This window comes from Notothenia rossii, assembly GCF_949606895.1.
Source record: "Notothenia rossii genome assembly, chromosome: 2".
Lineage (NCBI taxonomy): Eukaryota > Metazoa > Chordata > Actinopteri > Perciformes > Nototheniidae > Notothenia > Notothenia rossii.
Window position 1 is genome coordinate 56,930,596 of NC_136904.1, and position 11,442 is coordinate 56,942,037.

The 11,442-nt window shown below is 40.0% G+C and overlaps 2 protein-coding genes across 40 annotated transcripts in view; one reads left to right on the top strand and one right to left on the bottom strand.

Moving 5' to 3' along the window:
• lrrfip1a (leucine rich repeat (in FLII) interacting protein 1a) overlaps window positions 1–9,214 on the bottom strand; it is an 84,458-nt gene extending 75,244 nt beyond the window's left edge. For 5 of the 39 annotated variants that reach the window (XM_079664479.1, XM_079664470.1, XM_079664480.1 and 2 more), the window contains exon 1: window positions 8,042–9,192. In XM_079664479.1, the coding sequence (XP_079520605.1) occupies window positions 8,042–8,131 (90 nt within the window). In that variant the 5' untranslated portion in view covers window positions 8,132–9,192. Of the gene's footprint in view, window positions 1–8,041 lie in introns of all 39 variants that reach the window. The other 34 variants (XM_079664478.1, XM_079664476.1, XM_079664474.1 and 31 more) reach the window with 20 other exon arrangements.
• A 398-nt stretch (window positions 9,215–9,612) lies between these two features.
• Window positions 9,613–11,442, top strand: part of LOC307028995 (ras-related protein Rab-17-like) — a 37,249-nt gene continuing 35,419 nt past the window's right edge. The window contains exon 1 of the mRNA XM_079664505.1: window positions 9,613–11,418. Coding sequence (XP_079520631.1) covers window positions 11,202–11,418 — 217 coding nt within the window. The 5' untranslated portion in view covers window positions 9,613–11,201. The remainder of the gene's footprint in view (window positions 11,419–11,442) is intronic.

Here is an 11,442-nt window from a genome sequence, read left to right on the forward strand (position 1 = left end):
ACACTTAGAGACCCAGACTTTCTCTTAACTGTATAGATGTGACAGAACATTGGCCAAAATCACGATTTTAGTGTAGTGTAAGTCACTACCGTAAGAACAGATGAGGATTCCTTCATGAAAGAGAATCTCCTGTTGGATATTCAGTTTCTGCTGCTGAGGTCTGTTAAACTCTTCGTCTTCTCAAACCCCAGCTGAGTAACACTCCTGCCACAAAGAATACCCCTCAAAAAGAGAAGATTGCCAGCTACAGGAATGTGCAACCTCACACACACACTCCTGCACTGTAAATAGTCAGCTAAGCAGTTAAGAGAAGATAACATTCAAACAGCCAAACCTCAACAGGCTTTGGCACCGTACTACAGCCATTGGGTGTCAGTTAAGAGTGACATGCAAATGTTATGAAACATCCGGGTTAGGTTAGCACAGACCCAACTTCCTCCCAACTGAAGAGAGCGTGTCAAAGCTGCCCTGCATCAGGCTGAGGGTTAAGATGGAGAAGTCTTTATGCTCACCATCTCATGGTGAGAAGAACTCACAAAAGGCACACGCTATGTTTCTTGCAATGTATTTCACAAACCTTAATAAATACCATCTCAACTACATCTGCACTGTGATTAGCATCCTCCCATCAAGTTTCAAAATAAAAGGTTAACATATATGTATGATAGGTTTGCATCATTTTGAAAAAGTATAACTAATTCTGATTATTTATTATTATTATTATGTTATTCTACGGACGAAAAGTGTATTATTCCGCCGACTTATTTTGGCCCTCTTCTCCTCCCGCATTGAACATCGCAGAAACTCAGTTCAAACATCAAAACGTTCAGCTCTATTACTTTTCTCATTCATAACTTTCATAATTCCAGAGATACATCCCATAATACATCACATTTTTAACCATTGAACTCAATGGAGAAATTCTTCAACTTCAACAAATCTTCATGCGACTTCAACTGCTAACTGTTCATTCATACTTTCACTCAGAAACCTCATTCTAACTTTAAAATGTTACACATCTTCTGACATTATTCGTGTAAAACAACTTTTAAATCTGATTCTTACCTTTAGAGATATTAAACATTGTTCACACCTTGTTAAAGAGGTTTTATTCAGATTTTAACATTAACTAGAGTGCGTGATGTCATAGCTGGAGGGTAGAACATCTTGAAATTTGCCTTCATATTTTTTTTTTAAACTGCCATAATTCCCAAACCGTACTTTCCTGAGACATAATTTGTCATGACAAACGTAGGAAAACATCTCGTAGCTTGAAAAATGAGAAATAATTAAGCAAAAAATAATTAATCAAAATGCCTCTTGAAGGCATGAAGTGACAAAAACATTCAACATTCCTCCATTAAAACCCATTGTAATTTCAGGCTGATATTTCCTCACGGCAGCATCCGCACACCTTTAGTTAAACTGCCAAAAAGGCCACATTATTAACCCGAAAGTACACAAAAATTACACTTCAGATACTCAACTTCCTTGCCATGCTTCACGTTTTGAAATTTCACAGATATCTGTTACGGTTCATCCACAAAACGTTCACATGTAAGAGGTTTATCTCTCATTCAGAATAATGGAAACCTTTGATCTTTGCACACCTTGTTAGTTCAAATATAAACACCTGTGTAATGGAACACCATGATGTCATCGCTCCAACCGACATGCTCAGAGCAGCAGACTTCAGATAGCAGTGTGCTAACATCCCAGCCGTGAAGACATCTACGGGGCAGTTTTGAGATTTCTTCAAATGCCGTTGCCATGGCGACAGACAACTCGCCATGAAACAGGATGTCGCTGTAAGTCCAATCGACACGGTCCAATCGTTCCCCAATCTTCACTTGTATATCACTGGTCCATGCCTCAACAGCTTCACGCAAAATCTGAGATCTCACCATAAGCCATTTCCATGGAAACGCATCCCTCGCCATAAAACATGATGTCGCTATAACTCCTATGAAAATTTTCAAAAAGTGCTCAAACTTCACATTTGTGCTAGCAGTCCAGCCGTGAAGACATCTACGGGACAGTTTTGAGATTTCTTCAAATGCCGTTGCCATGGCAACACAATGCTCGCCTTGAAACACGGTTTTCAAAAACCTTCAGTGAAAATACTACAAACGGCCCAAAACTTCACAGGTTTGGTTACGATGCAGCCATCAACGCATCTAAGCGTATTATGGGGTGTCGTCCAAATGCCGTTGCCATGGCGACAGATCATTCACCATCAAGTTAGTTCAAAAGTTTGCAGTTCAAATATTCTGCTGCTTTTCGAAGCCTTTTTACTTTCTTTTCTTCTCTCAACACACATTCAAGTCCCCATTGGTCATGTATCATTTCAATCTAAATTCTTCACTTTCTTCTTACACATTACATTTCAGCATAGCAGTTTAGCATCAGCTTTTCAGCATAAAGCATTCCCACTAGCAATGTCTTCAGGAATTGCATTCTCTCGTTATGACTAATATTGCAATTGTGATATGGTTTGTGATCTCAGAGGGAAGATTCGTTTTTGAAACATTTACATTGAAAATAATATATTAGACTAAGAGGGTACTTATAGGGATAGGTTAAGATTTTATCGATACCGGTACCGCTTATCGGTATCGGTATTTTTCGATACTCTTATCGGTACTTTTCAATAATTTGGTGCTCAAAATTATAGACATGAATACAAGATGTGAAGATTAAACAGTAATTGTATTGTAATTTTCTTGCAGAAATAACTGTATAACTTATACATTAGCTTCTCAGAAGCAGACACAAATAAATAAAATAACTTAAAGGGGCCTGGCACGCCCTATCATGCTTTTGGGGGTTTTCCCTCAGACAGAGGATGAAAAGAGGCATTTTTTAAAACATTTTTTAACATTTGTAAATCATTTACACCTTCATCCAGACATTTCAAAATGACAACCTGGCTCGACAAGAGATCCTTAAAACATTGTCCTACATTGACATCATGCAAAATTGTGATATGAAGAAATTGGTCAAAAGGCTAAGATGGCAAAAAGATAAAGGCGAGTACGTATATTATTCTGGATTGTACTTTTAAATAATCACAAAATAAATGATGGGCTGACCTGAAACACGTCAAAATGTGTCTCAAGGTTTAAACATAGAACAAAGTATTTGAGCTTAAAATATTTCAATTCCTAGTAAACGACCAACAATTGCTGAACCATACATTGAAACGTTGACCTTTAACAACATTTAAATGCAGTTTTCCAATTCACAATGACATCTGTAAGTTTAACTGGCTTATAAAGCATTCAATGAAAGGCCACATTATCATAGGTGTAGGAGCTCACATTAATACACTGTCAGTGTTAATAAACAAAAAAAAGACAAGGCGATGTGCCTGCAAGACTTCACTCAGGTAAACAAAACATATTACCCGTCACATTTACACACAGCGCGGCTGAAGCCCGCTAGCACTATTAGCACTAGCAGTGTCGCTAGCACCGTTTTAGATTCAATGATTGTCTCGTTTGCAAATGCTTCATTAAGTTGCTTGTGTTACCCCCTTTACAAGCAACTAATTGAATAAATAGATTGCACCTTGCACTATCGCCACTACATTTTTTAAAAGTGCACCCAGACCTTTGATCGCTTCGCTCCGTCCGCCATGCCTGTGGGAGTCTCACAACAATAATAAGAGCGCTGTTGAGAGAGATGACGAGTGGCATTTACAGTGGCCAATCAGAGGGGTCTCAAACCGGATACATCGCACGGAATGAGGGTTTCCAACCAACCAGAATGGTTTAAAGTTAAACTAAGGAAGTAGACGTAACACATATACCGATAGCAGCACCGTTTGTCCAGCGGCTTAACGGTATACCGATACCGTCCAATCACGTACCGGTATTGACTTAGTACCGGTTCTCGGTACCCACCCCTAGTCCTTACCAAACAAGGACATTTTATGAAGTCTGTAGATTACCGTTTTTAGCCGGGACTTCTCTGCAGCACCAAAATATTTTATTCAGATATTTTCACGTTTGGCTTTTTAACCAAATAATCCCCTTACTGTGATTTGGATATTTCACTTGTCCATATTGCGATTTATCACCGATTAATGGTGAAGCCCTTCTGCAAAATGTTGCTATGTAACAGTAACGGTCAGGCTCTGCTTTGTTGTCTGTACACGGTTGGTATTTAGGTTTGATATTGGAGCCAAATATTGATTTGCTGTCTGAGTTTCACAGCTCAAGGGCACAGGTGTAGACAGAGGCTCTCCGGTAATCACACTTCAAATAGGCTGACTTAAGTCCTAAAGACACACTAAACATTATTCCTTACACAAAACATTCATTTATCCTGCACTAGACTCATCGTAAAAAACAGATTAGACACCATCAAACCTGTCACAACATGACTTCAGCAGCTGTCAGACACAACTATTACTGCTGCCAACTTCATTCTTGCATTATTGAGGGATAGCACAACCCGACCTGCAGGTTAGCACATGAGACTTTCCCCTAAAGAACATTAAACCATTGATTTTAGCTGCGGGTCAAGACAAAAGAGAAGAACAGATGTAGTCTAGGGTACAGCTAGATTGTTTCCAATAATTACCACAACCATTAATTTATGTATGTCCAATAGCATAAATACATTATTGTGCGGACACCTTTACATATTGTTGGTTCACTAACTACATCAGTTAACCATTATATACAAGTCAATATTGTACAGTTGAATCATCAAACATCATTGAAGCTATAAAACCTGCAGTTACATTACATTACATTACATTGCATTTAGCTGACGCTTTTATCCAAAGCGACTTACAATAAGTGCATTCGACCAGGAAGATACAACCTTGAAGAAAACAGAATCATATAAGTACATCAGGTTTCATAGAGCCAAACATTTCAAGTGCTACTCAACTGGCTTTAGAAAAGCCAGCCCTTTATTAGTATATAAGTGCTTTGTTAGTAATTCAATCGCTCGAAGTGGAGTCTGAAGAAATGAGTTTTCAGTCGTCGCCGGAAGATGTGTAAGCTTTCTGCTGTCCTGATTTCAATGGGGAGCTCATTCCACCATTTTGGAGCCAGGATAGCAAACCCACAAGTTTTTGCTGACGGGAACTTGGGTCACCCTCGCAGTGCGGGTGCAGCGAGCTGTTTGGCTGATGCAGAGCGGAGTGCACGTGCTGGGGTGTACGGTTTAACCATGTCCTGGATGTAGGAAGGGCCAGATCCATTCGCAGCATGGTACACAAATACCAGTGTCTTGAAGTGGATTCTAGCAGTTACTGGAAGCCAGTGAAGGGAGCGGAGGAGCGGCGTGGTGTGGGAGAATTTTGGAAGGTTGAAGACCAGACGAGCCGCTGCATTCTGGATGAGCTGCAGAGGTCGGATGGCACATGCAGGTAGACCAGCCAGGAGGGAGTTGCAGTAGTCTAGGCGTGAGATGACGAGAGCCTGGACCAGAACCTGCGCTGATGTCTGTGTCAGCTGGGGACGTATCCTCCTGATGTTGTAAAGTGTGTATCTGCAGCAGCGGGTTGTAGCAGCAATGTTTACAGTGAAGGACAGTTTGTTATCTAGGATAACACCCAGATTCCTTGCAGTCTGAGTCGGGGAAACAACAGAGGTGCCGATGTTGATTTTTAGGTCAAGAGTGGGACAATCTTTTCCCGGAAGGAAAAGCAGTTCAGTCTTGTCAAGGTTGAGCTTGAGGTGATGAAGTTCAATCCAGTTAAATCCTAATGTCATGTTTAACCTATGTCATTGTCCCATGGACATACACATGCACAGGTAAACCTTTCCTAATCAGACTGTGAACAAAATGTTTGCTACACAAACTGTCACGACTTGGATAGACCAACCAAAGAACATTTCATAGAAACACACGTGCCAGCAAGTATGTCACCAAGTAGTCAATACCTAATGTCACCTACTGTAATAAAGCTCGTTTCAAGTCCCTACAGGTTCATCTGCATACTGTAGTGAAAAGTAAAGTCCATTCAAGCATCAACACACTGTTGCCATTAAAGTGACTATCTGTGGATAGGCAGCGACAGGCCCGGACTGGCCATCAGGAGGACAGGGAGGTTTCCCGATGGCCTGGCATGTTAAGTTTCTTTTTTTTTTATGTATGTATTGTGAACGCAACGCTGCGCAAATGTGGGTCTGACTCTGCCTCACAGAGGGTGACTGGCTGTCTACATGATGTGGCCTGCTGACATAGCCACTTTCATACAGATCATACACTAATGCCCTCGATTGGTCTCTGTGTGTCATTCAAGCTCGGGAGGGTGTGTGTTAGTGTATGTGTGGCGCGAGCGAGCGAGAGAGAAAGCGCGCGCACCGGTTACGTGTATTGTTGTTATTAGCATCTGGTGCTAGCTAGCCGCGCTAACGGATATAATGAGCTGTCAAGAAGGTGGAGGAGAGTCCTCTCCTGTCAGACTGAGAGACTGATAACTACAGCTCAGGTGAGGTAAAGGACTGAGTGTTTAGATAGTTAACTTAGTCTAAGTTTTCTGTGGGTCTCAAACGGTTTGGTCACCATTTATGTAAACACATATTTCCATTTGAAGGGGGAGTGATTAGTAAAATATGGATGAATAATAAAAAAAATGTTTTAACTAGGTGAAAAAAGGTAAGAAACTTTAAAACTTGTTGAGAGCTAAAAGTAGTCTTTGCTTCTGCCTCAAAGAGGAGCAGGGGGGAGAGGGGGGGAGACGGGTGAGGCTGGTTCAGGAGCCCAGACACACTCACAACTATAAATGAACCAAAAACAAATAAATAAACAAATTTCAATGTTTTTTCATATTGGATATGGTATGTTATTGGTTATGGCCATGTTCTTATGATTTTATGATTATTTAAATGTATACAGTTCTGTTTCACATGGGTGTAGTCTCTTTATTTCCCCCTCAAAGTGCACCAGATTGATGCATTTAAGTCCAACATTTAAAAAATAAATCTTACCGGGGGAGCATGCCCCCGGACCCCCCTAGAGGATTTGAGGTCCACCTCCACTTAAAATATGTTCACATGGATAGATTCCTAAATAGATTTGCACTTTTTTTTTTTTTTAAATAGTAACCCATGTCCATATGTTTATTCTGGGGTAGTAGATTAAAAGTTTAGGGCTATCACTGGGCAGCAACGCTGTAAATATTGACAAATAAATCCAGAAAAATGGCACAAAAGAAAACTGGTAGTGGCCTGGCTTGGTGTATAATTCCCAGCCTGACTTATTGTCCCAGTCCGGCCCTGGGCAGTGATGACATATAGAGAGCTTAAATGGGTACAGTGGAAGGCTGTCTTTGTCAGTGGATAGTTTCAGTTTAGGGCCTCAATTGTTTGGGACGAGAAATTCAGGATAAATTGTGATTTTGGACATGAAGTGTCTGGGGTCATATCATTCGGTTGGATATCACCAAGTGTCAGCTGCTTTAACAGCAGACACACAAATACTGAAACACATGTGTTATTATGCAGGGAAGGTTAAGTAAATGTACTTAAGTACAATTTTGAGAGACTTGTAGTTGAGTATTTAAATGTTTAGCTTCTACCCCACTATTATTCAAAGGTAAATAGTGTAATACCTTTAGTTACTTTACTACTACAGATTTGGATGAATTATGTGAAATCTAATCAAGTGTTAAATCAGACTTTAGTTCCACCTGGAGTAAATTCACAAGCTACCCTGCAGTATACAAAGTCATTCAAACTAGCTGCACTTTTACCAGCTTTGAGAAAACTTTAATGATCAATCATTATAAAACATATCATATATATTATTCTGAAATGGACTAATCTGCACAATGAATAATTGTGGTACTATATTTGTAAGCTAATACTTTTCTACTTTTACTTGAGTAACATTTCGAATGTATTACTGTATTTCTGGAACAGAGTATTCCTACACTCTGGTACTTCTACTTTACTCAAGTAAACGATCTGAGTACTTCTCCAACCTCTGGTCATATCTCATAGAGGGCGTTAGACGCTGTACAGGGACCAGTGTGTGTGGTTTCAGGAGCAGTTTGTTCAGCAGAATATCCACTCACCTCTCTCGCTATGAGGTTCAGGGCATCGTCCTCCGCCGTCGACTTGTCCTTCTTGGTGGACCTTTTCCGTCCTGCGCCCTGAGTCCCCATGTTGTCTCAAACTTCTCCACTCACTGTAGATCAAGTCACACTCCAGAGAAAGCGCAGAATAATCCAAACAGAGCTAGTTGGGGGCTCTCATGAGTCGCTAAAATATCGAGTTAAAGGCGAGCAGACCAAACCGACCGTGTGTAGCAGCGCTTACAGCGTGGGTCATTGTCACACATCCGTTTCTCACTCCTTCCTGTGTTTCTGTCTCGAGCTACACTCAGCTCTGCTTCACACTGACGGGGACTGGCAGCATCTGCCCCACGTGCGCTTCTGATGCGTTTACCTAACAAACTCAGTCAAAGAAAGCGTTCACTGTAGCTTTAAACCTTGTCTGTTTCTGTCTCGCATGTATTCACTTAAAACAAACGCCAATAATTAAATACTAAAGTAAGCTGTAGCTAAAACACTGGTATTGTGGTGTGTTTGGCCTCGTGTTTATCTAGCAGCAGTGTGACTCCACCACCTGACGAATTCTCAGCAGGAGACTCGAACCTGTCACTGACGAACTTCGAAGCATGTCCTCGATCAAGCTGCCTTCACGTGAGGTCGGATATATAGGTTGCAATAGAAACGTCATTTTGTCAACAAACCACACTGGTTAAGCAGACATTGTAGATCTAAATACGATTAGCTACGGTAACGGTTTATTAATACTACTAATAGGAAAAGCCAACTGATTAAATCTCTTTCAATTTCATTTTAAATTATTGTACTTGCTTGACTTGGACACCCTCGACATCTTTTGGCGAGTGAAACACATGAATGAATACAACAGATGGTAGGTGTGGGTTTGTGTAGCCTACTGTGTGTTTGGTCATTGTAAAGAAGGGGACAGTCAACATTCAAATAATTAAAACTCGACTAGGCTTACTAACATAACGTAACTTTCTATAGGCTACTCTTAAAACGTTAGCATTACATTAAAAAAACATCTACAAAAAGCGAGAAGAATAACAGTGTAGGCCCTAATTAAAGCACTTTATGTGTGTCTATCCTAACTTCTGGAGGGGACTACATGTTCAGGGCTTCAGTTTCAGACAGATATCCCAGCTCCACTCTGTCACACCCCCTCTGCTATTTCTAATGACGAGCGAACTCTAAAAACAGTGTTGGGTTTCTTATAGCCAGACAATAGCTCAGTTTGAATAAGAACCAGGTCGATCCCTCACTCTTTATGGTAAATGGTAAATGGACTGTACTTATATAGCGCTTTATCCAGTCTTTAAGACCCCTCAAAGCGCTTTACATACTACATGTCATTCACCCATTCACACCCATTCATACAGAGCAGTGTACCTTACTCTAGGACCTAACATTCACACACATTCACACACCGTTGGCCATGCCATCGGGAGCAACTCAGGGTTAAGTATCTTGCTCAAGGATACATCGACATGTTGACTGCATGGGCTGGGATCGAACCCACAACCTTCTGGTTGAAAGACGACCACACTCCCTCACAGCCACAGTCGCCATTTATGTAATGGTCCACTATAATGTGTGTGATATATTCAATAGTGAGTTGATAGTGACTTTACTTCATACTTTGTATATCCTGTGGTAACCCTTAACACTGTTGAATAATTTGTAACTTATAATATAGAGAAACCTGTGTGATATTTTCAGTGGTGTAAAGTAACTACTGTAAGTAGATGTACTCAAATACTGTACTTAAGTTTAATTATGCTTATTTTTACTTTTACTTCACTCCATTTATTTAGTACCTTTAGTTACTTTACAGATTTGGATAAATTGATGTGAAATATAATCAACTCTTAAATCAGACTGTATAGTTACACCTGGAGTAAACCACTTTAATGCATCAATAATTATAAAACACATCAAATACTTTATTCTGAAATGGACAATCTGCACAATTACTACTTTAACTATATTTTGATGCTAATACTTTACTTTTACTTGAATAACATTTTGAATGCATGACTTTTAATGTCACACAGTATTCCTACACTTCTACTTTTATTTAAGTGCAAGATATACTTATCCCACCTCTGGATATGTTTATACTCTTCATCAACGTTGTATTTGTTATGTATTCACAGTTGCCACATTAAGTACTTTGTTTTGCGTAGGAACAACTTTACGATTTATTTTGGAAAGGTTTAAAGGCTTACTGGTAAAAAGGTCTTGATGTTATCATATTTTAGCACTAACAAAAGAGAGTTAGAATGCATAGTGAAGGTTCCTTCAAAGTATTGAATCGATGAGACACTTGCATTTAAGCAACTGAATACATTTGCCTAAAGGTTATTTTATGACAAAGTGGTTCCCAGACCATCATATTCGAATTATTTGATCATGGTATAGATAACTGTAATGTCTGGAATGACTGTGCGCACTACACTTTATCATTATCACTGGGCTGTGATAATGCAATGACTCCCTCTTGTGTTGAATCAGTGCCTTGCAAAGAGATAGAGGAAAAACACGAAATGTTTGTGTCCAATTTTGAATGACTTAACCTAAGTTATTTCACCATGCATATATACATTCATATTAAAACATGCTGTAAAATAACACCATACAAAAATAAAGTTTTCCTTCATTAAATGTTGTTAATGAACTGAATGAATACATAACTTCAATAAAAAGACATCTGGCATCTGATGGAAATAACACTGAACTTTGGAAGAAGACCACATTTCTCATCCAGTTTGCCCCCATCAAAAACTCCCCAGTGTAATTTACCAAAAACATGACCATTGGTTTGTCACGGTTGTCCTCCTGTGTTATGTGTAATGAGCATGTTAAGCGTGAGTGCATGTGATGTTTAGCTTACAATGGCCTCGTACGTGTTATAGCTCTGTTGTGGGTGTCTAAAAGGAAGTGAAATTATGGTGTCAGCCTTTTACAAGTTAAGACTGGACTTTGGTTTTACTTTTATTTTCTGTAAAACCAGTTAAAGCTTTCGCAGTCAGACACGGCAGAGAAGACATTATTACATCTCTGACAGAGTTTGGAGTAGTTGTTGCTACAGGAGACGGAGGACTGCTGAATCAGGACTTGAGGACCTTCTGGGACTTTTTACTATCTTGTCCGTCTGTATGTTATGGTTATTACTCTTTTGAAACAAAGTGAACTTTTGATGGGGGAAAAGCTCCCAAAGGTGTCAGGAGACCCCGATCTCCGCAGTGACACTTTGAGCAGACCGATGCGGACCCTCAGGGTTAAGATGGTTCTTCTGGGGGGCTCTGGTGTGGGAAAGTCCAGCCTGGCCCTGCGGTTCTGCAAGGATGAGTTCAGGAGGACATCACCTACTGTAGGCTGTGAGTTCATGACACTTCCAGAGG